This window comes from Bos indicus x Bos taurus, chromosome 15 (assembly GCF_003369695.1).
Source record: "Bos indicus x Bos taurus breed Angus x Brahman F1 hybrid chromosome 15, Bos_hybrid_MaternalHap_v2.0, whole genome shotgun sequence".
Taxonomy (NCBI): Eukaryota; Metazoa; Chordata; class Mammalia; order Artiodactyla; family Bovidae; genus Bos; species Bos indicus x Bos taurus.
In genome coordinates, this window is record NC_040090.1 from 32516910 (window position 1) to 32542939 (window position 26030).

Genomic DNA, 26030 nt, shown 5'->3' on the forward strand with positions numbered 1-26030 from the left:
TCACTGCAGCCCTGTCCAACTCTTTGCAACTCTATAGACTATAGCCTGCCAGGCTCCTCTGTCCATGGGATTCTTTAGGCAAGAATACTGGAGGGGGTTGCTGTGCCCTCCTCCAGGGGATCTTCCCGACCCAGGGATCGAACCCACGTCTCTTTATGTCTCCTGCATTGGCCCGGTGGGTGCTTTACAACTAGTGCCACCTGAAAAGCCTTCAATTCCTGATACTTAGTCTCATTTATATAGTTAAAATTAGAAACCCATCTCTACATACCCATCTAGTAACCCTTTCTATTAGTATTCATTCTGAAATGTATGAGACAAGATAAGAAAAGAAAAAAAACCTGGAATATTTTAAAAATAATGTTAAGTCCAAGATGAGATTGTAATGGTATATTAGAAAATTGTGAATGTGAATAAAAATGCTACTTCTCAAACTTGTAGAATGAGGTCAAAGTCATACTTTACAAGAAAGACATATATATGTATAATTCCCTACAAGAAAGAAAGACATTTTACCTTTAAAAGAATTTGTGAGGGAATTCCCCACAAATGGTTGGAACGTGGAGCTTTCACTGCCAAGGGTCCATTTCAGTCCCTGGTTGGAGAACTAAGATTCCACATGCTATGCAGTGAGGCCAAAAATAATAATAAATAAAAGAATCTATGATAGAAGAAGGAGAGCTTAAAATTAAAGGAATTTTTTTTTTCATTTAAGGGAAAAAAGGAAATTTGGAAAAAGATAAAAAGGAAAAAGCCACAGATGAATTGACACAGATAAATTGAATTTTGATAAATTAAGAATCTGTAGCATACCACATGAATAAAATCGATGTAGAAATTACCCATACTTGATTATTGCTTATAGACATTTCTGAATTTAGAAGCCAAAAGGTTTATACGATGCCTGTTGATAGTTCCAGTGTCTGATGCTAGAAAGAGACATGGGATATCTATATGCACATCTTTTCATAGATAGCTAGAAGTGGTGGCTAAAACTGGTAGGTTTTTAGTTGCAAGTGAGCAAAAGTGTTCACAAAATAAATCCTACTGGAATTTAAACATTTAAAAGAGAAAAATGACTGAAATATCCCCAAATAGTTCAAAATAGAACTATTTTTAAATATAAAGAAATACCTATGTATGTATAATTTGTTTCTCTCACATGGGTATATAAAGATGAGTGATTTTTGTACCTACATGAATCAATTTTATATGTGTTCGATTTATGTATGTACAAATTTTAAAAAATATGTGTTGTTGTTCAGTCACTAAGTTGTGGTCTTAGTGACTCTTTGCGACCCATGAACTGTAGCATGCCAGGCTTCGCTGTCCTTTATCAGCTCCTGGAGTTTGCTCAAACTCATGTCCACTGAGTTGTATATTTATGTATATGCATGTGTGCGTGCTCAGTTGCTTCAGTCATGTTGTGCTCTTTGAGGTCCTGTGGACTGTAGCCCTCCAGGCTCCTCTGTCCGTGGAGTACGTATATGCTGTACTGTGCTTAGTCGCTCAGTCATATCCAGCTCTTTGCGACTCCATGGACTGTAGCCCACCAGGCTCCTCTGTCCATGGCAATTCTCCACGCAAGAATACTAGAGTGGGTTGCCTGTCCTCCTCCAGGGGATCTTTCCAACCCAGGGATCGAACCTAGGTCTCCCATATTGCAGGCAGATTCTTTACCAGCTGAGCTACCAGGGAAGCCCATGTATGTATACACATGTATACAAATTAGCATATAATATGAGTCCCATAGACCTGGTTTTCCCAATAGCTTGTGTTCTTTTATCTTGGAGTCTTTCAGAATCATAACAAAATCCTTAATACTAGGGATCTAACTATACAAAATCACCAAATCTCACATCTTAGAGCTGGGAAAAGTGTGTACACAGACAAGCCAAAGTGCCGTGTACAAGTTATAGCAAATACACTCCCTCACGGAAACCCTGAGTTTGGTAGTGTCCCTGGCATTATGTGACAGTGCCCCCTGGTGGTGAATATATGTACTTCATATTTCTCCATTTTCTTCTCAGGGCTCTTCTGATGCTCAGGAGTCTGGTCCCAGCCCCTGGCTGGCTAATCCTTCCATCCGGAGGACATTCTTCCCGGATCCCCAAACGTACGTAACTGCCAGAGTGAGGTCTCTTGGCCACTTCTCAGTTCTTTCTCCTGGAGGAGACTACCAGGTCACTCACAGACACACAGGACCTGTCTGGGTTCTCTCAGTTACTTCCACACTCTAGGCCTCACCCAATATATATACCAAACCTGGCTTTCTTGGTTAGATGCTGCTGACCTGGGTGAGCAAAATGCAATCTCTGTTCTGAATGAAACCAAGTGCTCCCTGTTTCCCCACAGGACCACCAAGGAAATCTCAGAGCTCAGGAATTTCCTAAAGCAACTGCAGCCGGGGACTCTGGGGCGTTCAGCCTGCATGGTGCTTTCAGCTGCCCACAGGGCACCTCCAGCCCGTGTGGCAAACCCTAAAACCAACCATGCAGAACCAGGTCCCGCTCATCAGGACAGCACAGGTGAGGCCCCGTGACCTACCTTCAGCTCCTTACTTCCCAGCACCCTCCTTCCTCCCTAAATGCATCGTTGCTACACAAGGATGGCTCACAAACAGGACGTCAAATGGGAGAAAAGATGATGGTCAGTGTCCTGTTCCCAGAAGAAAAATCAAATAGTGTATATAATTGAAAGAGCTCTGGCCCAGGAACTGAAAGTCCTTATCACTTTGGGCTTCAAATCTTTTCCCTTCAAAGTGAAGGAATTAAACCAAATAGTATTTAGGCCTCTTGCAGTTTTAATGTTCTGTGAGTAAGCAAGAGAGGACAATTAAGTCGAGGTGGCGGTATATGGAGCGTATTAGAGACACAAAGTAGGGAAGTAATGTGGTTTCATCACAGAGACAGAAAGGATTAAACATTTTGGAGTTCCTACTTTGCATCAGATACTTCTAGGCACTTTTACTAGCTAATGTTCACCACAAACTCATTTTACAAAATAATCTGAGGCTACATATTCTAAGTCACACAGCTAATAAGTGGCAGAGCCAGAATTTGGACCCCAGAGTTCTTGTCCTTCTCACTATTCTGAACAGCCAGAGAGCAGAAACAAGTAGCATTCTCACTGTAAACCCTTGATTCCACTCATTGCTTCATTGGGAAAATTTTTTTTTAAGGAATGGTTTGTCATTTCAAAGAACTGAATGAATTAGTGAAATCATGAGTATATTATTTCATTGCAGAAATAGGCTACTTTTTTTTTGATAGGTAAGAAGTGGATTTATTTAGAGAGAAACACACTCCACAGACAGAATGTGGGCCATTGCAGAGAGTAAGTCCAGCACCAGAAATAGGGTACACTGGTTATCGATTGTATAATGCTGCTGCTGCTGCTGCTAAGTCGCTTCAGTCATGTTTGACTCTGTGCAACCCCATAGACTGCAGCCCACCAGGCTTCTCTATCCCTGGGATTCTCCAGGCAAGAACACTGGAGTGGCTTCCCATTTCCTTCTCCAATGCATGAAAGTGAAAAGTGAAAGTGAATACTCCAAAATGCAGTGGCTGAATACAATATTTACTGTCTCACTGTTTCTCACGGTTAGGAATCCAGGTATGACTTAACTGAGTCTCAGGCTCTGGTCTGTCACAGGCTGCTGTCGTTTCAAGGCTCAGCTGGAAAGGCTCTGCTCCCTCACCCCTCCACATAGTTGTGGTAGGATTCAGCTCCTCGAGAGTTGTTCGATTGAGGCTCCCCTCAGTTCTGCCATGAGAGCCTCTCCATAGAGCATTTCACACTGTGGCAGCTTGCTCCATTAGAGTGAGCCACCTAGAGGGCAGGAGACACAGTGCTAGCAAGAAAGGAGTGTCTGGTAACCTCATCACAGAAGTGCCATCCCATCACTTTTGCCATATTTTTTTTTTTTAAAGAAACATCTGCACTAGACGCTTTTTGTTCTTTGGCTTCACTGAGTCTTCGTTGCAGTACGTGGGATCTTTGATCCCCCCACAAACTGGAGCAGGCTTTTTAGTTGCAGCCTGTGAACTCCCAGTTGCAGCATGTGGGATCTAGTTCGCTGACCAGGGATCAAACCCAGGCCCCCTGCACTGGGAGTGTGGAGTCTTAGCCACTGGACCACCAGGGAATTCCTGCTGCTGCTGCTGCTGCTAAGTCGCTTCAGTGGTGTCCGACTCTGTGCGACCTCAGAGACGGCAGCCCACCAGGCTCCCCCATCCCTGGGATTCTCCAGGCAAGAACACTGGAGTGGGTTGCCATTGCCTTCTCCAATGCATGAAAGTGAAAAGTGAAAGTGAAGTCGCTCAGTCGTGTCCAACTCCTAGTGACCCCATGGACTGCAGCCCACCAGGCTCCTCCGTCCATGGGATTTTCCAGGCAAGAGTACTGGAGTGGGTTGCCATTGCCTTCTCCACGGTAATTCCTAACCATATTCTATTCATTAGAAGCAAATTCCTAAGTCCTTCCCACACTTAAGGGGAGGCATGTATATCAGGAAGCAGGAACCAGTGGGAGTCATTCTAGAAGCTGCCTACCACATAAGGAAGGATGTATGTTATCATTTTAAAATAGAATGGTGAAGGAACTCATCTTTGGGGGGCACCCTACAGACTGGGTGTTAGAGCTATGAAAACACTTAAAATATAGTAAATGCTGGACTTCCCTGGTGGTCCACTGGTTACGAATCCACCTGTCAATGCAGGGACACCGGTTTGATCCCTGGTCAGGGAAGATTCCACGTGCAGCAAGGCAACTAAGCCCATGCATCACAACTACTGAGCCTGCATGCCTGGAGTTGTGCTCTGCAACAAGAGAAGTGACGGCTATGAGAAGCCCTCGCATCACAGTGACAAGTAGACCTCACTCACCACAACTAGGAAAGGAGCACACGAGGCAACAAAGACCCAGCACAGCCGAAAATAAAAATAAATAAAAACTTTAAAATATTATATATAGTAAATGCTATATGTGGTGCTCCGTAAGTTCTGAATAACTAAACAAATCGTTGTTGCTAGCTTTTGTTACTGTTCATTTGACAGATGTTAGTTGCACATCTCTGTGTGCAAGGCTCTGGGCTAGGTGCCAGGAACACCACAATAAATAAAATAGCAGTGCTTCTACCCTGATGGAGAGATACGCATCCATGTCACACAAGGAAATCTAAAACTTAAAAGTGTGATAAGCACTTCAAAGGCAAAGCATAATAGGATGACCAGATTTAGACGAGAGAATCCTGCCTCACAGCAATTAGCATTTCATCTAAGACTTGAAAAGTAAGAAGGAATTGACCAGGGAAGGGGCATAGAATATTCTCAAAATAAGGAATTTTGTATGTGAAAGGCCTTTTATTAATGAGATAGATTTAATGAGTGTTTCTAACACAGAGCCCAGAACAGAGGAGCAGAACACAGAGAAGGACGTGGGCAGGGCGAAGAGGAGGAAAGTGGGAGCCCGCAGGTAAGTAGGTCAACCTGAAAGCCCCAAATCACCTCCCCAAACCTACTGTCCTTCTGCACCTGTCCACCCCCCACTCATGTTTCAGTTATGCTAGAGAGCACCCTGGTGTCTGGTCTTGCTCTCATGGTCTGGACTTGCAAGGTAGCAAGAGAAAAGATGTCCTTGTCTGCATGGTGTCAGGCGTGGAGCTAGACAAGGAGGTGGCCCTGGAAGCGAACCAGAAATGAAAACAAGTGCACTATATCTCATGGGCTTTAAGATTTAAGTTGTTTTCTGCTTCAAAGGACACCGTCAAGAAAATTAAAAGACAGCCCTCAGAAAAAGGGGGGAAATATTTGCTTATCGTGTATTCAGTAAGGGGTTTTTATCTAGAAATATAAAGGAACCCTTCAGTTCAGTTAAGTTCAGTGGTTCAGTTGTGTCTGACTCTTTGTGACCCCATGGACTGCCAGGCTTCCCTGTCCATCACCAACTCCCGGAGCTTGCTCAACCTTGTATCCATTGAGTCGGTGATGCCATCCAACCGTCTCATCCTCTGTTGTCCCCTTCTCCTCCTGCCTTCAGTCTTTCCCAGCATTAGGGTCTTTTCCAGTGAGTCAGTTCTTCACATCAGGTGATCAGAGTACTGGAGCTTCAGCTTCAGCATCAACCCTTCCAGTGAATATTCAGGGGTGATTTCCTTTAGGATTGACTGGTTTGATCTCCTTGCAGTCCAAGGGATTCTCAAAAGAGTCTTCTCCAACACCACAGTTCAAAAGTTGTAAGGAATCCATACAATTCAATAATATAACCTCATTTTTTAAATGGACAAAAAAATATGTCAGAGTGTGTGGGAACAGAGGAATACGGAGTGACTACGAATGGGCTCAGGGTTTCTTTTGGGGGGTGATAAAGTATTCTGGAGTAAGCTGTAATGGTTACATGACCTCATGACTATCCTAAAACCACTGAATAATATTTCTAAAAGAGTGAATTTTATGAGGTGTGTATTATGTCTGTAAAAAAATAATAATAATAAACCTGAAGGCAGTGATAGAAGCTCTGTTCTCAGATATTCAAAGATTAAATGACTTCCCTCAAGTCTGATATGTCAAGTGAGCAAACCAGGACCCCAGCCCAGGGCTTCTGGCTCCACAGCAGCACGTCTGCACCCTTTCACCCTGGTTTGAGGCTCCTTCGGTCCCAAGGACCTCTTGCTAACAGCTGGTCTTTAACCATTCTTTCTCACAGGCCTGTATCCAACTCAAACTCTCGGCCAAACCAGCGGGGGCTAGCAAAGGCAGGCCAGAGAGAACACCTGCGGCCCCTGGCCCGAAGCAGCAGAGTCCAGGAGAGTGGGTGGTGCCCCATTTGTGCAGGTGAGCTACTTGGGCACAGGGGTGGTTGGGGGAGGGTACTAGGCGTCCCTTGAGGGAGGAATAGGAGATCTGGGAGCGCTGCCAGGAACCAGGTGAACCAGGGCCCCTGGCCTCTGTCATCTGCAGTTACATACAAGGCTGTATTGAGCACCTCCTCACATTGTGTTCACCAAGCTGAGGAAGGGACCTCAGCTCTGTCCTTGGGAGAAACGTGAAACAAAGCAAACTATAACACTATCAACGAGGACCTAGAATTTCATTCAAAACTTCTTCTCCATGACCAAATTCTGCTTCCCCTTAAGGCTCTGTTCAGGTGGTTCTTATTTGCCAGGTCTTCTCTGACCTCAGATATTCTCTCCCACTGAGCTCCTGCTGCATTCTCTGATTCTCCTGGGCGTAGCACTTCTCACCCTGTGGTTTGTGACAGGTATTTGTGGTCACAAGTTATCCTTACCCCTAGACGCCATAGTCCATGAGGACAGGCCTGGGCTTACATCCCTCAGCACCTCACAGTGTCAGGCACATAGGACTTACTCAAAAAATGTTTGGTGGACTTGTGCCTGGATGTCATCAGGTGTCAAATATTCAACCCTAGTAAAATTTTCTTGTGAAAACAGCTGCATTTTGCCAGCAGAGGTTCCCTTCAGGCTGCGTGGGGTGACCTCCCGCCCAGGAGTGGGCCCAGGGTTCTTACCTCCTTCTTTCCTCTCCCCCTCAGGCTCCTTCAGCGTTGACCTGCTTCCCCAGCACGCTGCTACTTGTGGAGGGGCCTCCCCGCCTCCCCCAGCCTCTCCCGCCTCGTCACCATCTTCGTCTCCGCACGTACTGTGGGTTTCTTCTCCGGAGAGCTCGCCACCCATTTCCTGGGTCCAGTGTCCTATCTGCGAGTTGCCATTCTCGGCAGGAGAAATAGAAGAACATGCCAGCACGTGCGGGGAGGTCCTTCAGGCCTGAGCCATGAAGTCCTGCGGCCTTGGCCCCCCTCTGCCCTCTGTGACAGAAACGGACGAGGGGCTCTCTTGACAGCTGGGAGGGGCTGACGAGGCCAGGCCGCCCCCTGTCCTCCCCGCACTCATTCCCTTAGGACTCTCTGCCTGAGGGCACCTCTGGGCCCAGCCTGCTCCCCACTCCCAGTTGTCAAGGCTTCTGTCACCATGGCATCCTACTCTCCCAAGGACAGCTCCATGTGTCTCTTCTTTGGGACTTCTGGGATAGAGTTGGTGAGTTCTCAAGGGCTTCAGGACACAATCCAGAACATCTTCCCCTCAGTGAGTGGTGTGTATCCTTGTGCCCATTTTCTTGAGAGGAAAATTGAGGTCCAGTGAAAAGAAAAGCACTCCCCCACAGATAAGATCCTGTGGTGTCCTGGGAAAAGTGAGAGTGATTTTTGAGTATGAGCATGACCTTCAGCGCCCCATGAACTGTACTCTTAGTATCCTTTGGGACTTTCCTCCCTAGGATGATCAGGTAACAGTGTTGCTGTGTGTCTTTAAGCAAATTATTTATCTTGGGTCCAGAGTTAACCCTGGAAAAAAAAAATCCCATCCTCCTGTTTTACGGGAATCAGACAGACTAAACACTAAGGAGTGGCTGGCTGTGGAACCCTGGGCGAATCCCAGGCCACATCAGCACATTGGGGCAGCTGGACCAGAAGGTCACTAAGGTCCCTTCCACCTGTGGTTTTCTAAAATACATTCCTACCTTTTTTGAGCATCTGTGTCCTCTCTCCTTTCCCAGAAGGTTTCGTTGTGTGGCACTAACACCAGTTCCCCTGGTCTCCAGGGTACAGGGCAGAAGGGGAGCAGCTGAGCCTGGCAGAGGGAGGGCAGGGTTTGGAAGGGGTAGGAAAGAGAAAGCTGGGCACAGCTAGGGGAGCAGACAGAGGAGCCGGAGTTCTCTCCTGCCATCCCCACCAGCATAGGTGGGTGCAGCCATGGACCCCCTCACGGTAAGAGGCCTCTGCTCCCTGCCTTCCCCTATACTTGTCCCGTTTCTGGCTGTGATTAAAACAATAGACTGACTCAGAGGAGTGGCGGGAACAACGTAGCTGCCAGGCAGGTGGGGGACACCACCCTGCGGGTGGGAGGAGAGCGGCTGGAGGCCCAAACCTGGGCACAGAAAGAAGAGCGCTGAGGAAGGGCTGGGCTGGTGGGAAAGAGGGGCAAGGCAGCACCGGGGGGTTGGAGGGAGTGCTGCCCAGAGCAGGAGAGGGCAGAGCTGGCGAGTTGGTGGAGGAGAGCCTGGTGGGATCCTGCCGTGAGGCCTGGTCAGCACTCAGGGGCTTGGGAAAAACCCAGTTTAAAGACCCTCCTGCGTGGACGTGTCTGGACCTGTCCTTCGGAAGCTCTGGGACTTCGCCAGGGAGGAGCAGCTGGAAGAGGATATCAACAAGATGGGAGCAGATCCTGGAGAGATCTGTGTGCCCGCCCGGGGGTTCCACTCCCAGTGCAGCCCTGTCCTGCTTCAGTATGCTCCTGCCCAGGCTGCCCACATCGGCCCCACTGTGCGTGGTTTCCTGTGAGGTGGGAGTCGTGCTGAGGGAGGGGCCCCCCGTTAGAACTGAATGAGTACCTTGGATGAAGAGTGTGAAGAACTCTTCTAACCTGAGAATCCACACAATAAAATAGCGACTAAGAACATGTTTTTAATCTTTATATCTTCAGGAGACGTGAGAGTATGCCACTGGCTTTTAAAGCTGAAGTGGCCATAAACTAAGGAATGCAAGGGATGTAACTGGAACGTAGCTGCCAGGCAGTCGCATTGGAAAAGGACTCTGCCCTGGAGCCACCCTGCCCCGCTAGCACCTTGACTTTAGCCTCATGATCTAGTTCTGACTGCATGAACTGTAAGAGAATAAATGTGTGTGGTTTTAAGCCACTAAACTTTAAAAAAAAAAAAATGCGTTTTTCAACCAAGACCAATTTTCTAAATATTATCAGCATTTCATACCAGTCAATGGGATATTGTTGACTAACAGCTTAACAAAAATATACAAGAAGCTGTTATGGTATGAAAGGGTATTTCTAAAACAATTAATTCCTGGAAAATATGGACATGAAGTGTATTCCCTACACAGATATAACTGGGCAGAGGAGGACATTCATATTGTCATCATACAAGATGATCACATATAAACTATACATACTAGAGTATATGTCATTAATGTAGAATTTAGTTTCAGAGTAAAACATAAAAGTGGTAGCATCGTTATTTTCCCTCTTAAAGGAGGGAAAGTGTTTACCTACCTACCACATTTGGGAGGTTTTGAAATAGAGATTCCAAAAATCCAAAAGCTACCTACTACTACTAATTTTTGAGTTGAGAAGTACCACGAAAGAATAGCTAGGAACACCAGCTTCTCAACCAAACTGCCTGGGTGACCACCCTGTCTAAGTGGCTTGGCAAGTCTACCTTGGTTTCCTCTTCTGTTAAAGTGGGGACAGGATGAAGTGATAGCTCCTGCCTTATAGGGTTATTTAAGAATTGAATGAGTTACATACTTTTGAGGGTTTAAAAAACTACCTATACTTAAATACTATATGCTAAGCCCCTTCAGTCATGTCCAACTCTTTGCGACCCTATGAACTGTAGCCCACCAGGCTCCCATGTCCATGGGACTCTCCAGGCAAGAATACTGGAGTGGGTTGCGATGTCCTTTTCCAGAGGATCTTCCTGACCCAGGGATGGAACCCACGTCTCTTCTGTCTCCTGTGTTGGCAGACGGGTTCTTGACCACTAGCACCACCTGGAAAGCCCAAACATTAAGTGTACATTAAAACAAAAAGAAACTTGTGTTTGAGATGAAAGTCAAAGTGAAGTTGCTCAGTCATGTCCAACTCTTTGTGACCCCATACTGTAGTCCCCTGGGCTCCTCCGTCCATGGGATTCTCCAGGCTAGAGTGGGTTACCATTTCCTTCTCCAGGGGATCTTCCCCACCCAGGGACCGAACTCAGGTCTCCCACATTGCAGGCAGACTCTTTACCGTCTGGGCCACCAGGAAGACTATAATGGTGGCTGGGTACAGAGGGTTAAGGGCTTGAAAATGGAAGGGTGAGGGAGGCCCCCAGCAAAGAAGGTTGGGGACTCGAGGTCCCACCCTGTCTGCTCCTTCATCCAGCCTCAGCCTAACTGGACAGAGATCGTGAACAGAAAGCTGAAGTTCCCCGCTCCGCTGCTGGGTGCCATCCAGGAGGGACATACAGGCCTGGTGCAGCAGCTGCTGGAGGTGGGGGTCGAGGCCCCGGGCGGCGGGCCAGGCGGGCCCCCCCGGAATGTGGAGGAGGCCGAGGACCGCTCCTGGAGGGAGGCCCTCAATCTGGCCATCCGCCTGGGCCACGAGGCCATCACTGATGTGCTGCTGGCCAACGTCAAGTTCGACTTCCGCCAGATCCACGAGGCCCTGCTGGTGGCTGTGGACACAAACCAACCCGCAGTGGTGCGTCACCTGCTGGCCCGGCTGGAACGCGAGAAGGGCCGCAAGGTGGACACCAGGTCTTCCTCACTGGCTTTCTTTGACTCGTCGATCGATGGCTCCCGCTTCGCCCCCGGGGTCACGCCCCTCACCCTGGCCTGCCAGAAGGACCTGTATGAGATCGCCCAGCTGCTCATGGGCCAGGGTCACACCATCGCACGGCCGCACCCCGTCTCCTGCGCCTGCCTTGAGTGCAGCAACGCGCGCCGCTACGACCTGCTCAAGTTCTCCCTGTCTCGCATCAACACCTACCGCGGCATCGCCAGCCGCGCCCATCTCTCGCTGGCCAGCGAGGACGCCATGCTTGCTGCCTTCCAGCTCAGCCGCGAGCTCCGGCACCTTGCCCGCAAGGAGCCTGAGTTTAAGGTTGGTTTCTGCTCCCTCCTCCTGCCCTCAGTGCCCTGTATCTGTCCTTCCACCGGGGCATGATCGGGCCTCTGGTGGGTGTTCTGGGAAGAGAGAAAAAACAAAAAGATGTTCTCAGGAAACCTCCGTTCTGATGGAGAGTGCCAGAATCCTGCCCTGAAGGGGATTCATTCTAATAGCAGACAGCTGTCACTCCAGGGGGCAACACATACCCCACCCTAGGGGTGTCCTGGGTCTGTCTGATGGAGGAGGGAGAACACAGATAGAAAAACAGCTGGACAGACTTAGAGATGACATTCAGTAGAACCTGTCCTTTCTGAATGCCTACTGTGTGGTCCCACCTAGAGCATCCTGTGTTGGGGCCTTGAGCTCATGATCACATCAAGGTGGAAGAGGGCAGAGTGAGGTGGACCAGACTCCCCAGAGGCTCAGCTTCATTCGGGGCCTCTGTGGATGGTGCTGCAGGGCTTCCAAGGGCCAGAAAATAGGTCAGGAGGCTGCAGCTGTTGTGTGCAGGGCAGACTCCTTAGAGGAAGTGGGATTAACCTTGGCTACACGACCAGGTGGTTTAACACAAGTGAAGAGGAGTAGGGAGGATATTTGATGTAGGGGTTCAGGGCAAGCAAAGACTCTCAGCTAGCAAAAGGTGACACGGGATGAGAGCAGAGGCTCTGTGTGGACAGAACGCCTGAAGGGAAGGCCTGGAGGCCAGGACTGATCAGGGGCCTTGAATTCACAGTCTAGTTCCATTCATCACTTATCCACTGACATCCTCTCGGTGCCAGCCCAACTTGATCCCCATGGTGACAACTACCATTAGGTGAGGAAACAGACAGGGATATTAAAACACAGGCCTAAGGCTGGATGTGACCTGTGCCAGCTGAGCCGGGGGAGGAGCGTGCTGCTTCTCTGGAGTCAAAGGATCAGAGAATGAGGACCCCCACTTCCAGGTAGCAGGAAGAGCAGCCCTCTCCCAGGGCCTTTCCCTCCACCCACACAGCAGCCCACAGAAGGAGACACAGGAATGACCATCCCCTGCTTCTCGGCAAGGGACAGAGGCTTGGAAAGGGGACATGCCTAACCCAGGGTGCTGCCACCTGAAGGACTGTGCTGGGCCTCCTGAATCCTAGCCCGGATTCTCTCTGGTGTTAGGGCCCCAAGTAAGACCGAAGCTAGGCAGGGGAAAGTGGAGGCAAGAGCTGCCCACTCTGCAGCTCCCAAAACTGCCAGCATGTGTTTTCATATAAGGTAGCAAAAGTAAAAGAACCCAAGAAGGCATGAAGAGTAGGAGCAAAATCTAAACAGGCAGAGGGAAAGGAAAGGACAAGGCGGGGGAGCAGAGGTGATGGGAATGGGGCGGTCTGTGTTGAAATGACTCAGTGATGAGATAGATGTGGTACCAGAGAAGCAATGTTGACACAGCAGGTGCCTCGTTATAGCCAGGAGGACAGGTGGGGTGGCAAAGAAGAAAGGAATAGATGGTTTAGGGTGACATCAGCTGTGGGGAAGTGGCGGCTGAGGGCAGGACAGAGTGGCCCAGGCCCAGTGTCGGGAGGGTGGGCTGACCCAACTGGCTGGGCCCACAGGATGGCCAGCACACCTGGACTTTCTCCCTACAGCCCGAGTACATTGCCCTGGAGTCGCTGAGCCAGGACTACGGCTTTGAACTGCTGGGCATGTGCCGGAACCAGAGTGAGGTCACCGCGGTGCTCAATGACCTGGGCGAGGACAGCGAGACTGAGCCCGAGGCCGAGGGTCTGGGCCAGGCCTTTGAGGAAGGCATCCCCAACCTGGCGAGGCTGCGACTGGCCGTCAACTACAACCAGAAGCGGGTCAGCTGGGCCCTGCCTGCCTCCCCAGCCCTGCCCTGCCCCTCTAGATGGCCCCTATCCAACACTAAGCAAGTCATTTCCCTGCCCTCAGGACCCCCTCATTTTTTTTTTTAATATTCATATTTATGTCTTTGTGCCGGGATTTAGTTGTGGCACATGGGATCTAATTCCCCATCCAGGGATCAAACCCAGGTCACCTGCATTGGGAGTACAGAGTCTTAGCTACTGGGCCACTGAGGAAGTCCCAGGACCCCTCTTAGGTCTTGATTCTGAGCACCCTTCTCTCCAGGCCCTTGATCCTATGGGTCTCCCACCCTCCCTTCTTATCGTCAGTCTAAGTCCCTAACCTCTGCCCAGCCTTGGAAGTCTCATGACCCAACCAGACCAGACTTCTGAGCTTTACCTGTTGGCCTGCTGAGTAGGTTTGGTCTGGTCTTTTTCTGTGGTTATACTTCAATATCTCCCTCTATCCAGCAAGATTAGACTAGATCTCTCAGGGATGAAATATCAAGTGATTCCATTATTCCCCATCTCATTAGATGCCTACCCCTAAGCCAAAGACATGTTCCCTTTCTAGCCTCCCCCTGCCTCTTACTCCTCCCTCTCACCCACCCTCAGATATCCTAGCCCACCAGGAGCTTAATTAGAAACCTTCCTTTCCAATGACTGCCCAAGTCAGCAAATTCCACCTTCCCTGCTCCTCCCTACCTCAAGACCATGCTGCCTGGTGCCCCACATCGCTAAGAAGACAAAGAACCCTCAGGGTTCTGGGACCCGTATCCAGTTGCACCCACCACTGCCTGGCTTAGATTCAACAATGTGGGATCTGGAGAGTCCAGAAAATTCTTTGAGCTCAGTTTCTCCTTCATAGACTAGGAAACTAAGTCCCAAAGAGGGGTGGGGTCTGCCCAAGATCACTTGGTAAGTGGGTTGCCTCTCTTCTTAGCTGGCTGGCCTGGGGAGAAAAGAAACGTGGTTCACTTTCTATACCTGACTGACTCCTCTTCTTCCTCCCTGGCCAGTGGTCACTCCCTCTGCTCACACCCTTATCTGTTTAGTTTGTAGCACATCCCATCTGCCAGCAAGTCCTGTCCTCCATCTGGTGTGGGAACCTGGCTGGCTGGCGTGGGAGCACCACCATCTGGAAGCTCTTCATCGCCTTCCTCATCTTCCTCACCATGCCCTTCCTCTGCCTTGGGTACTGGCTGGCGCCCAAGTCCCGGGTACTAAGAATAGAAATAATGATAATTGTCATTTATTGAGCACTTGTTTTATGCCAAGCCCTGAGCTGGGCCCTTAATGTTCCTTTTAGGTAGTTTGAGGTGGTTCTGGAAGGTAGGCATTGCACCTGGATTTTACAGTGAAGACATAGGGAACAGAAATTCTCTTTTGTCCGCAGGAAATAGCAGAGTTGGGATTGAAACTGAGGTCTCTCTGCCTCCAAAGCCTGAGTCTTATATGCAGTCTCTCCTAATGAGACCCCTACCCCAACCTCAAATTCTTTGGGAGCTCTTTAGGACTCAGATATTTCTATTCCCTACTATGAGCCAGACATCATGCCTGGCACTGCGGACATAAAAAAGATCAAGACCCTGTAAACCAGGTGAGGAATAGGGTAAGCAGTGCTCCAGGAGGCAGGAAAAGGGCATCCATCCAACATCCCAGGGAGGGAGAATGCAAAGCATTAGAGAGACTGAAAGGAATTCTGTGCAGCTAAAGCCTAAGTGCAGATAGCAATTAGCGAATGGTGGGAAGCAAGCAGGGGCCCGGGTTCCACAGAACCTTATGCAATGTTGGGAGCCACTGGAGGATTGTAATGAGGTGAGAGATTCTATTAGTTTTGTGCTTTAGAGAGCTCTCTCTCCCAGGGGTGTGAAGGATGAATTGGGGGAGGGGTGGGAGTCCGAGAGACTGTCAGAGTGTGCGAGAGAAAGGAAAAGGATTCAGGGATGCCTTCAAGCTTCCTGGTCTGGGTGTTCGGGATGTTTTCTAAGATGGGGACACAGAAAGAAGAGGAAGACGTTTGAGATCCAAAGATGATAAACTTACTTTTTAACATGGTTGTGATCGAAGAGTCTGGGGGACCCCCCTAGGGAAAGTTTTACTTCTGTGATCCTCAGTTCCTAGCTTAAAAACGGAAATAATGATACCCACCTCCTACAGTTGTGAAGGAAAACATCAATATGAAAGGGGAAAGCCTAATATACAGTACATTCTTGATAAACGTCTGAATAAGTGAGTGAGTGAAAGGAGGAGACACATGGGGGCTGAGCATCCCCGAAGTTCTCCTGGGAGGGGAGAGGTGTGAGCAGGACTCTGAGAAGCCTGCTCTCCTTCCTTCCCCCGCAGCTTGGCCACCTGCTGAAGATCCCGGTGCTGAAGTTCCTGCTGCACTCGGCCTCCTATCTGTGGTTCCTCATCTTCCTGCTGGGAGAGTCCCTGGTCATGGAGACACAGCTGAGTACCTTCCGAGGCCGCAGCCAGAGTGTCTGGGAGACTTCACTACACATGGTTTGGGTTGCAGGTACATAGGTGGGGCCTTTTATTTGTGGTAGACTCCCTCCTGGGGACCCCCTAACTTTTCTTCACAGTGAGCACCCCTATATGGGGTGGCCCCTATAGATGCTCCCTGAATATGCAACCAGACCTCTCAGGGCTCTAGTTCACCATGGGTTTCCCCTTCACCTCTAATCAGGGGATCTCACCCTGTGATAGATCCCTGAGTATGGACCCCATTCTTCCCCTACCCTGGCATTAGTCGCTACCCACTCTGGATATTCATATCCTCTCACAAATAAGACACTGGTCCATGGTGTCAGGTGGCAGATCACCTTGGCCTAAAGGTAGCCAGCAAGTACACCACCAGGCAATCTATCCCAAAGGTCATGGAGCAGAAAGACTCATAGACCAAATTAAGATGCTTGAATCGTACAGTTTATTACATAAGTACATACAAATGGTGTACTTACGATGGTGCTGTTTTAAGGAACAGAGGTGAGGTTTGAGCAGAGGATACAGTAGCCAGAAGCTGCCTGGGCCCAGCAGTTGATCTGTAGGAGAAACACAGGGGCATGTATGTACAGCTGTAGCTTACTAATCATCCTGGTGAGCAGCTATGACTTTTCTTTGCAATTTTGTTGGAGAGGACTTGTGAGGCCACTAGATATTACCAGTGGGGAGCTAATTTAAGTCAGATGAATCCTAAGGGCCTCATTTGTCTTGTGCATATTTAGTGTGTCACTAATATTGAGTGTCAACCCTGAATATTCTACATGTGTTCACACACGTGTGCTCTGTGTGTGTGTGTACGTGTATGCACTCAGTCACTCAGTCATGTCTCACTCATTGTGACCCCATGGACTATAGCCCACCAGGCTCCTCTGTCCATGGAATTTTCCAGGCAAGAATACTGAAGGGAGTTGCCATTTCCTACCCCAAGGGATATTCCTGGCCCAGGGATTGAACCTGCATCTCTTGCGTCTCCTACATTGGCCGGCAGTTTCTTGGCCACTGCACCACTTGGGAAGCCCAACATGTGTTCTACTTGCTTTATTTGTCCAACGTGTCACCTGGATAACTAACTTACATATGCTTAAGGCATAAGTTTCATCCATTCTATTGGTGTGCTTTCCTTCTATAGCAAAATTGCATTTTCTCAAACAGTTCAGCAAATGCAGTTGACAAGAATCCGCAGAGCTCTGCCGAGCATTTGGTTGGTCAGCTCAGCAGCTAGGTTGGGCACCTTCCTCATCTATCTTCTCTTGACTTACCTCTAGCTTAGTTGGCAACTCCCAAACCACCAGTAGACTGTCTGCTCCTCTACCCAGTAACAAGTCAGTCAGTGAGGCACGAAAGGAAATTTGGCCAAGAAACTCTGGAGAAGAAAATAAGAGTGATCCAAGATGAAAAGTGTCCCATCCAACTGTTTACCAATCATTATTGACCTGTATTGGGTGGAGGTGAAACCAGTATAGTTCCTGCCTGCAGGGGAAGAAGTCTTAAGAAACAACATTCCTCATTTCTTCATGTAGTGAACACCTGCTGCTGGTCTATTGTGAGCAAAGCCCTGAGAACACATGGATAAATTAATTAGGATTCTATCCAGGAATTTCTCTTGTGATCCGGTGGTTAAGAATCCACATTCTCAATGCAGGGGGCCCGGGTTCAATCCCTGGTTAGGGAACTAGATCCCACACACCACATGTAAAAAAGATTCTGCATGCCACAGTTACAGATCCCACATGCTCAACAAAGACTGAAGATCTGGCATGCTGCAAGTACGACCCTGCGCAGCCAAATAAAGATATTTTAAATAAATAGGATTCCATCCACCCATTCAACATACATCACTGAGCATCCATCCCACCTTCTTGGCGCTCTGCTGCCATGGAAACGGACTCAGTTCCCACCATGCCCTGCTTGTCTCCAGGCCCATGCGAGTTCTCTTTCCCCACAACCCCCTCCCCTTCCATGCTGCCCCAGCTTCCACTCCTCCATCCGGTCTCAGCTCAAACATCCCTCTCTGTGAGAAGTGAAGCTTTCCCTGGTTCCCAAATCAGGGTGAGGATCAGTTCCTGAACACTCCAAAGACAGCCTCTGTTCCCCTGCTCTCCTTCACCTCCTACAGCACTGACCACTCTGGGCTGTAACAACTTGGCTACTTGCCCACCTCCCTCACTAGATTATGAGCCCGGGGAGGCCTGAGTCTTCTTCACCATAGGATCCCACTGGCACATGATAGGAGCTTAATCAGTGTTTATTCAGTAGTGATTGCTGGGCCTTGTTCTGGGCACTGTGGACAAGGAGGTGAATCGACCACAGTCCGTGCCCTTGAGGGGTTCCAAGTTCAGGGAGGGGAGGGGGACAGACCCAGGAAGAGATACCTTGCAGTGCTCCATGGTGACCGCATCACAGAGGTCTTAAGAGAGCTGTGAAACTCACTGTCCCTGTTAGAGAAGGCTTCGGAGAGGAGGTGAGATTTGTCCTGGGTCGCAAAGGTGAGCCCACCTTCTAAAGGGTGTGGAAGGGCTTTCTAGGTGTGGATAGAACCATGAGTGAAAAAGCATGTGCTTGTATCCAGGGAGCAGAGAAGGGCACGACATGGCAGGGTCACCTGGCTAATGGGGTCCAGCTCCCAAGACCCTCCCTCCCCAGGCCTGGCCTTGGGCCCTGGGCTGATCATGAGCAGGTTGATAATTTGGAGCCCCTTCAAATCAATATTCTCTAAATATTTGTCCAGTGTGTATTTGGTGGAGGGCAGGGAGACCCAGATTTAGATCATCCCCTCCCAATAACCAGCCTCTCCAGGTGTTACTTTCTGAGTTTATCAGCTGATCGGATCACTGAAACTGGCCCCACGGCTGCATCAGCCAGGAGTCCTTTTTATTTCCATGTAAGATCTTTGTGACATTGAAGCCAACTAAATGCCTACATTTTATCACCTTCAAGCCTGAGATATTTTAGTTCCCCTCACCCGGTGGAGAGGTTCCCCCGCCCACCCACACCCACACACCCAGCTCTGACCTGGATGCAGGGGGTGCCTCACCCAGTGCTGGCGCCCTGCCTCCTCCTTCAGGCTTCCTGTGGTTTGAGTGTAAGGAAGTGTGGATCGAGGGCCTGCGCAGTTACCTCCTGGACTGGTGGAACTTCCTGGATATGGTCATCCTCTCCCTGTACCTGGCGGCCTTCACGCTGCGCCTCCTCCTGGCCGGGCTTGCACACAAGCACTGCCGGGATGCCCCTGATGGGGCTGCCTGCCACTACTTCACCTCGGCTGGTAAGTGCCCCTCAGCGCAGCCCTGAATTCCCCCGCCCCCTCTCTTCCTTGGCTCTCAACCTCAGCCCCCCATCCCCCCTGGCACAGAGCGGAGTGAGTGGCGCACGGAAGACCCCCAGTTCCTGGCTGAGGTGCTCTTCGCTGTCACCAGCATGCTCAGCTTCACCCGCCTGGCCTCCATCCTGCCGGCCCACGAGTCGCTGGGCACCCTGCAGATTTCCATGGGCAGGATGATTGACGACATGATCCGGTGCGTACCACCTCTGCTCCGAGCATCCTCCCCTCCGATGGACCCCATCTGACCTCCTTCTGAAGTTCCCCAGCTCTGGTTAGCACAGGGGTTCTTAACCTGGGTTCCTTGTACAGGCTCCAAAGACCTTGGAAACCCTGGAACTATAGGAAAATTGGGGAATGTAAATGTCAAGATACATTTCTCTGCAGAGAGGGTCTATACGTGCTGCATGCATGCTAAGTTGCTTCAGCTGTCCAACTCTTTGCCGCTCTATGGACCGTAGCCCACCAGGCTCCTCTGTCCATGGGGTTCTCCAGGCAAGAATACTGGAGTGGGTTGCCATGTCCTTCTCCAAGAGATCTTCCCAACCCAGGGATTGAACCTGTGTCTCTTAAGTCTGCATTGGCAAGCAGGCTCTTTACCACAAGAGCCAAGTGGGAAGCCAGAGAGGATCTATAACTTTCATCTAATTCTCAAAGAGACCTATAACTCCAAAGATCAAGAACCACCGAATGCAGAAAAAGCCCTTGGTTGGCATGCCAGTTCTGTTGCTGTCTCCATGGCCAACCTGGGGCTCCATTTTCCCATTTTTGAGGTGAGACAATGGACTCAGAGGTCCCTTTGGATGGTTCCCCTGTACGACTGCTCTTGGAACTCATGGAATTATCTGGTCTTCTTGATAATTATCATCTAATCATTTACAGCCTACCTGGCCTTTTGCCCTAGTCAGAGCCCATAGTTAATGCCTGCTTCCTTGGAAATGCTCTGCCTGAGGTAGGATGGGAGTGGGTGCCCTTGGTGGGAAAAAACCTTGGTTACATCTGTGAACGTCTTCAGCTCAGCTCAGCTTCCATCCCTCCCTGCAACAAGGCAACTCAACTCACACACGGCTTTAACTCTGCTGGTGAGAAATCCTGTCCAGTAGGACTCTGTGACTCTCCCCTACCCCTGTACCACATCTCAGCATCTCAGTCCCTCCCTGGGAGCCTGGACCATCCTCAACTTTGACTGTTTCAACCCAGAACCCTTTATTCTGGATGGAGAGTTTCTGCTTCAACACCCTTTCAATCCCTTCTCATTTCCCACCCCCTAACTAATTTCTCTCTTCTTAATAATAACCAGACTGAATGCTTGTCAAGTAGAGGCTGAGCCTAGGAGCCATCACCCCCATCCCTCTTCCTAGAGCCTGCCTTCTCCCAGGGTACAGCCCTGCTCTGACCCTTCCCCATCCCACCTCCTGCCAGGTTCATGTTCATCCTCATGATCATCCTGACTGCCTTCCTCTGCGGCCTCAACAACATCTACGTGCCTTACCAGGAGACCGAGCGGCTGGGCAAGTACGCTGGGGTGGAGGCGGGCCAGGCAGGTGGGAGTCTGGGCATTCTGGGCAAAAGGGGCACATGTACCAAAGCAAGGGGGTATGCTTGGAGACTAGCAAGACTTCCTCCATGGCTGGCACATGGAGGGGATTTTGAGAGAGGAGGCAGGAGAGGGTAGAGGGGCCAGGTCATGGAACTCTTGAAGGGCCTGCCAAGAAACCTGCCTTAACCAAACTTACCCAACCTGTCTTACCCTGCCTTTCCCAGGCCAGAGAGCTCCAAGTGGCCTCCCAAGCAATCATTCAATCATGAATTCATGAGTGCAACTACATGATGGTTTTATTAATGATGCTGAAGGACTTGTGGTTGAATCTGTGGATGTTTGTCAAAGCTTTCTCAAAGTAAATGGAGGCTTTATTTAGACCAACCCTTTTCCCCAAGAATCCTTGTTCGTGTTCTGCCTTCTGGATGTTGAAAAACTCTGCTGACACGGTTTAAAGCATGAATCTTAGTGCTAGGGACAGGAACTACTCCTTCCAGCCTCCTTCAAGGACCCTGGTGGGATCAGTCACTCCACACTGGCATGAATAGGCTGAGCCCTCCTGCTCTTTGATGGGTGACAGCTAAGTAAAAGTATTTTTGCTAAAAACCTCAGATAGGCATCTGGACCGAGAGTAGTTAGGAGCATTTAAAGTTTGACAAACAGAAGTCCAGCTCATCAGCTCAGCATTGAGAAAGAACACAGTGAATGGCAGTGTGGAGGATGGAAGAGGTAGAGTTAAGTGTCCATCTCACCCCCATCTCCACCCAGAACATAAAGTCCCTGAAGACAGGGACTCTGCTTGTCTTGTTCATGGCTGCATCCTTAGTGCCTGTTCCTGGTACTGCTGTGTGCTCACTAAATTCTGGCTCAGAAACAGCAAGCAGTCCAAAGGGCTTCGTGGAAGCAGAGCGCCTTTGGCTGGGTCCCTAGGGTGAGGAGGAGTGAGTCTGGGTGGCCCCCAGGCTCATCTCCCACCCCTCACATCCTACTCTTCGGCCCACTGTGCCAGTTTCAATGAGACCTTCCAGTTTCTGTTCTGGACGATGTTTGGCATGGAGGAGCACAGTGTGGTGGACATGCCTCAGTTTCTGGTGCCGGAATTCGTGGGCCGGGCCCTCTATGGCATCTTTACCATCGTCATGGTGATTGTGCTGCTCAACATGCTCATTGCCATGATCACCAACTCATTCCAGAAGATTGAGGTATGTGAACTGAGGGCAGCTCGGGCAGAGGGAAGAAGAGGGAAAGGGAAGGAAAGGAATAGGATGCAAGGAGTCAGGAGATTTGGGTTCCTGCTCTGTCGCCACTGCTGCCTTGTTTTGAGACTGGGCACAAGTTTTCCTCTCAAGCCCTCAATTTCCTCGTCTGTAGATTGAGGGTCTTGATGTTATTGTTTTTATCAGACACAAGTCTAGTGCTCATTCCACATTAGGGCTGGGAGAAAGTGTGTGTTGTGGAAAAGTAGGTGTAAACATGAGAAGTGAGAGGGAAGGAGATGGCTGAGTTAGGGTTTGTGGGCTGGAGAACAGGCTGGCAGGAATTGAATGTCAGAAGGAGGCAAGATGATGGGGAGGAAGTGGGAAGGGGCTACCAACAGGGGAGATGTGGATGATAGGTGAGGATGGAGACAAGAATGGGGAGAAGAAAGTGATGGGCACACAGGAGATAAGAGACCAGAGGATCGGGGGAAATGGGGCAGACTGAGTGGGCAGGAGGGCTAGGCACCAAAGTGGTCCTTGCTGAGCCCCCGCTTCCTGGCCCTCAGGACGCTGCTGACGTGGAGTGGAAGTTTGCTCGCTCAAAACTCTACCTGTCCTACTTCCGAGAGGGCCTGACATTGCCCGTGCCCTTCAATATCCTGCCCTCCCCCAAGGCCATCTTCTACCTGCTCAGGTGAGGACCTCAGAGCCCTCATTCCCAAGCCCCCAGCACTCAGCACTCCCACCCCGCTCCTGCCCCATCTCCCTGGACCCTTTCCCCTGACTAACCCCTTCCCACCATCTCAATGTCTCAGGAGAGTTTTCCGCTTCATTTGCTGTTGCCACTTCTGCTGCAAAACCAAGAAGCCAGACTATCCCCCAATCCCCACCTTTGTGAGTATCTCATGTGCTTGTTGTGAGTCTTCCTCACATCAGGCTTTTAGCTGCACTCTCTGTACCATCCATTTGTCTGAACACCCCTGGCTCATCTGACTTCCCAGGTCTGTTTGCAGAAAGTCTGCTCCCAGTTCCTACTCTCTCCTGTGGCCTTTCCCTCTGCCTGGCTCTGGCCATGCCCTAAATCTCCAATCCTATATCATCCAGTTTAAAATGAAGTCCATGCTACCCTCCTCTCAAGCCACCAATACCTCGTAAGCTCCAGGCAAAACTTTTTGCCCTAAACCGAGCCAAGAACCTGTTGAATGTTTTCCACAATAAAACATTCAGAAGCTAAGGGAAGAGTGCCCCACACACTGGGAAATTCGAAGGTGACTGAGGCCTGAGAGAGGAGGGCAGGCCTCCAGGGGATTAACTTACCTCTGCTTCTCTGCTCCCTAACTCAGTCTGGCTTGGCATGGGACCCCACCTAATTCAGATAGCATTATTGTAGGGGGTCCCATCTTTTCCCCTTAAAACATGTTACCTGAGGGTCTCTCTAAGGCAGGGTCTCTCTAAGGTCAGCTCTGTGAAGCCATAGGCCAGCGCTGAGGCTCAGAGGCTCCTGGATCCCCTGATGAGGTAGGCCTTCCCTTTATCTGATTGGTCAATACTTTGTTTAATAAATACTTACCTAAGCACACCTATGCTGGAAACAAAGATATGCAGAATGGTGGACCCTTGAAGTGCCGATAGTCTAGAGCAGCAGAAAGAAATGGCATGTATGATCTTTCCTGGCCAGGGATCGTACTAGCATCCCCTGCATTGCAAGGCAAGTTCTTAACCACTGGACCATCAGGGAAACCCACCATCTCCATATTCAGTCTGGAGACATTCAGCCTGAAGAAGCTGAGCAGCTTGGCTCAAGGCTCACAGAGGCAAAGTGACCAAGCTGAGATTTCAGCCTGTTTTCCAAGCCCAGCACTTTGCCATCTTCACCTCTGCTCCCTCTCTCTATTATCTGCCCCAAAGGCCTGACTTGCCTTCCTGGTTCTGTCCTGAGGTCTGAAACTGGACCCAGAACCAATCACTCTAACTTACACGATGGTTTCCATTTTCTTTGCATGAGCTAGTCTGTGCACATGCATCCCCATATCCTCTAGTCTCCCCTCTGAGGAATCGGAAGGACAAGGTTAACCTGCCCTGACTCAGCTCAAGAAAACCAAGGATGGGTTGGTGGCACAAGAGAGCTCCACTCTGTCCTGCTCAGCATTTCTCCTTGCCCACTCCCCTCTTCCTCCTCTTCCTCTCCTAACCATCACCCACCTCCGTCCCTGGTTCCCTGCACTCAGCCATCCCACAATGTGTGGCCTCCATCCAGACTACCTGCCAGACCTGCACGAAGGTCTGGATGTGCGGCCTTCAGGGACAGACAACTCTGCACAGACTGTGCCTCCATCCTTCATTGCCTGGGGCAGGTTGCAGTGAGGAATCCCTCTTACCCTCCTGTCTTCCCATCCCAGGCCAATCCTGGGGCAGGGGCAGGGCCAGGGGAGGGAGAGCGTGGATCCTACCGGCTTCGGGTCATCAAGGCCCTGGTGCAACGCTACATAGAGACTGCCCAGCGGGAGTTTGAGGAGACTCGTCGGAAAGGTTAGTTGCTCACTTCCCAGCCTTTCCCATTCCTGTCCCTTGCTCATCTGGAACACCCAGCCTCACACCCCTTGTCCAGCCTGCAGTTCTCTCTGTGGCCCCCTCTGACCCACCCTCAGAAGCCACAACTTACAGAGAGAGTATGTGCCCTTGCACTCAATATCCCCCGGCCCCACCCCCCATTCAGACATTTATCCCACTCCCTTCATTTATCCCTTCATTCCTACCTACATTTATGTGTTCATTTATTCTCTCAACCGTTCCCTTATGCATTCACTCTTTCACTTTATTCATCATTCATTCATTCATTCAATCAGAGTTCATTGCTATGCCCCCTTATTCCTAGCAGGGACACATGGGAAGCTTTCAGTTTGGTGAGGAAGAGAAACCATCTCCCTAGTCAGGAAGTGCTTTAAAAAAGAGAAACAAATTGCAGTGGGAGCTCAAAGGAGAGGAAGAGCCTATCATTTTGAGAGGCTCATGGGAAGGCAGAAGGCTAGAGTACCAGAAGCTGGAGAGAGAGAGAGGGTTGGGTCTGCACTTGGCCCTGAGGGTGGGTGTGAGCAGGACAGATGTAAATGGGGACGAGGAGAACTGGGCAGATATACATATATCTACCCATAGACAATTCTCATCCCTATGACTCCTGACCCCTCTCTGGTCCATAAGACCTTCATTTTGCTATCTTCTAATCCCATCACCACCCCAGCTCTGCTGATTTATCCACCCCTGACGCAGCCTGCTCACCTGGCCCACAACCCAGTGCCAGTCCCTCACTTCCTCCAGTTCTCCTGCTGCAGGATGCTCCAGCATGCCCTCCCCTGTTGAGGGTAGAAATGGAGCGGGGCAGACTCACCTTCTGAGAGACGCCCCCATCTCTACTCCCACCCCCAGACCTGGGCAACAGACTGACAGAGCTCACCAAGACGGTGTCTCGACTGCAGAGTGAGGTAGCAGGTGTGCAGCGGGCTGTGGTGGAGGCAGGGCCACGCCGGCCGCCCGGAGGAGCCAGCGTCCTCAGTCGCTACATCACCCGAGTGCGCAACAGCTTCCAGAACCTGGGGCCCCCGATCCCTGAGACCCCGGAGCTGACAGTGCCAGCGACAGTGGGGACCCAGGAGTCATCAGAAATAGGGCTTCCGGATGCTGGAGGGGCTCAGGCTCCAGCCTCTGGGGAATCTGGCCCCTCCTCCCCAGCTCACGTGTTAGTGCACAGGGAGCAAGAATCAGAGGGGGCTGGGGACCTGCCCCAGGAGGCAGACCTGGGAGCCAAGGAGGGGACCTGATGCTGGGGGAGGGGGTCATTTCCCTTCTGTTGCTGACTAGAGCAGCCTAGATAGCTGAGGGCAGGGTCACATCGTGGGAGCCCCCGCTGCTTTCCTTGCCTCAATAAAGCCTCTGCTCTGGAGCTCAGATGTCTCCAGAGGAT

At 50.2% G+C, this 26030-nt stretch overlaps 1 protein-coding gene across 1 annotated transcript in view; it reads left to right on the top strand.

Annotated features, from left to right (window-relative positions):
• LOC113905544 (short transient receptor potential channel 2-like) overlaps nucleotides 1-25887 on the top strand; it is a 37992-nt gene extending 12105 nt beyond the window's left edge. Inside the window, exons 6-23 of the mRNA XM_027563015.1 lie at nucleotides 2031-2116; nucleotides 2356-2528; nucleotides 5403-5475; nucleotides 6706-6833; nucleotides 7552-7660; nucleotides 8571-8616; nucleotides 10952-11671; nucleotides 13291-13503; nucleotides 14562-14726; nucleotides 15853-16027; nucleotides 19079-19279; nucleotides 19367-19529; nucleotides 20756-20848; nucleotides 21883-22075; nucleotides 22639-22766; nucleotides 22888-22966; nucleotides 24472-24601; nucleotides 25496-25887. Of these exons, the coding sequence (XP_027418816.1) occupies nucleotides 2031-2116; nucleotides 2356-2528; nucleotides 5403-5475; nucleotides 6706-6833; nucleotides 7552-7660; nucleotides 8571-8616; nucleotides 10952-11671; nucleotides 13291-13503; nucleotides 14562-14726; nucleotides 15853-16027; nucleotides 19079-19279; nucleotides 19367-19529; nucleotides 20756-20848; nucleotides 21883-22075; nucleotides 22639-22766; nucleotides 22888-22966; nucleotides 24472-24601; nucleotides 25496-25887 (3267 nt within the window). The remainder of the gene's footprint in view (nucleotides 1-2030; nucleotides 2117-2355; nucleotides 2529-5402; nucleotides 5476-6705; nucleotides 6834-7551; nucleotides 7661-8570; nucleotides 8617-10951; nucleotides 11672-13290; nucleotides 13504-14561; nucleotides 14727-15852; nucleotides 16028-19078; nucleotides 19280-19366; nucleotides 19530-20755; nucleotides 20849-21882; nucleotides 22076-22638; nucleotides 22767-22887; nucleotides 22967-24471; nucleotides 24602-25495) is intronic.
• The last annotated feature ends 143 nt before the right edge of the window (nucleotides 25888-26030 follow it).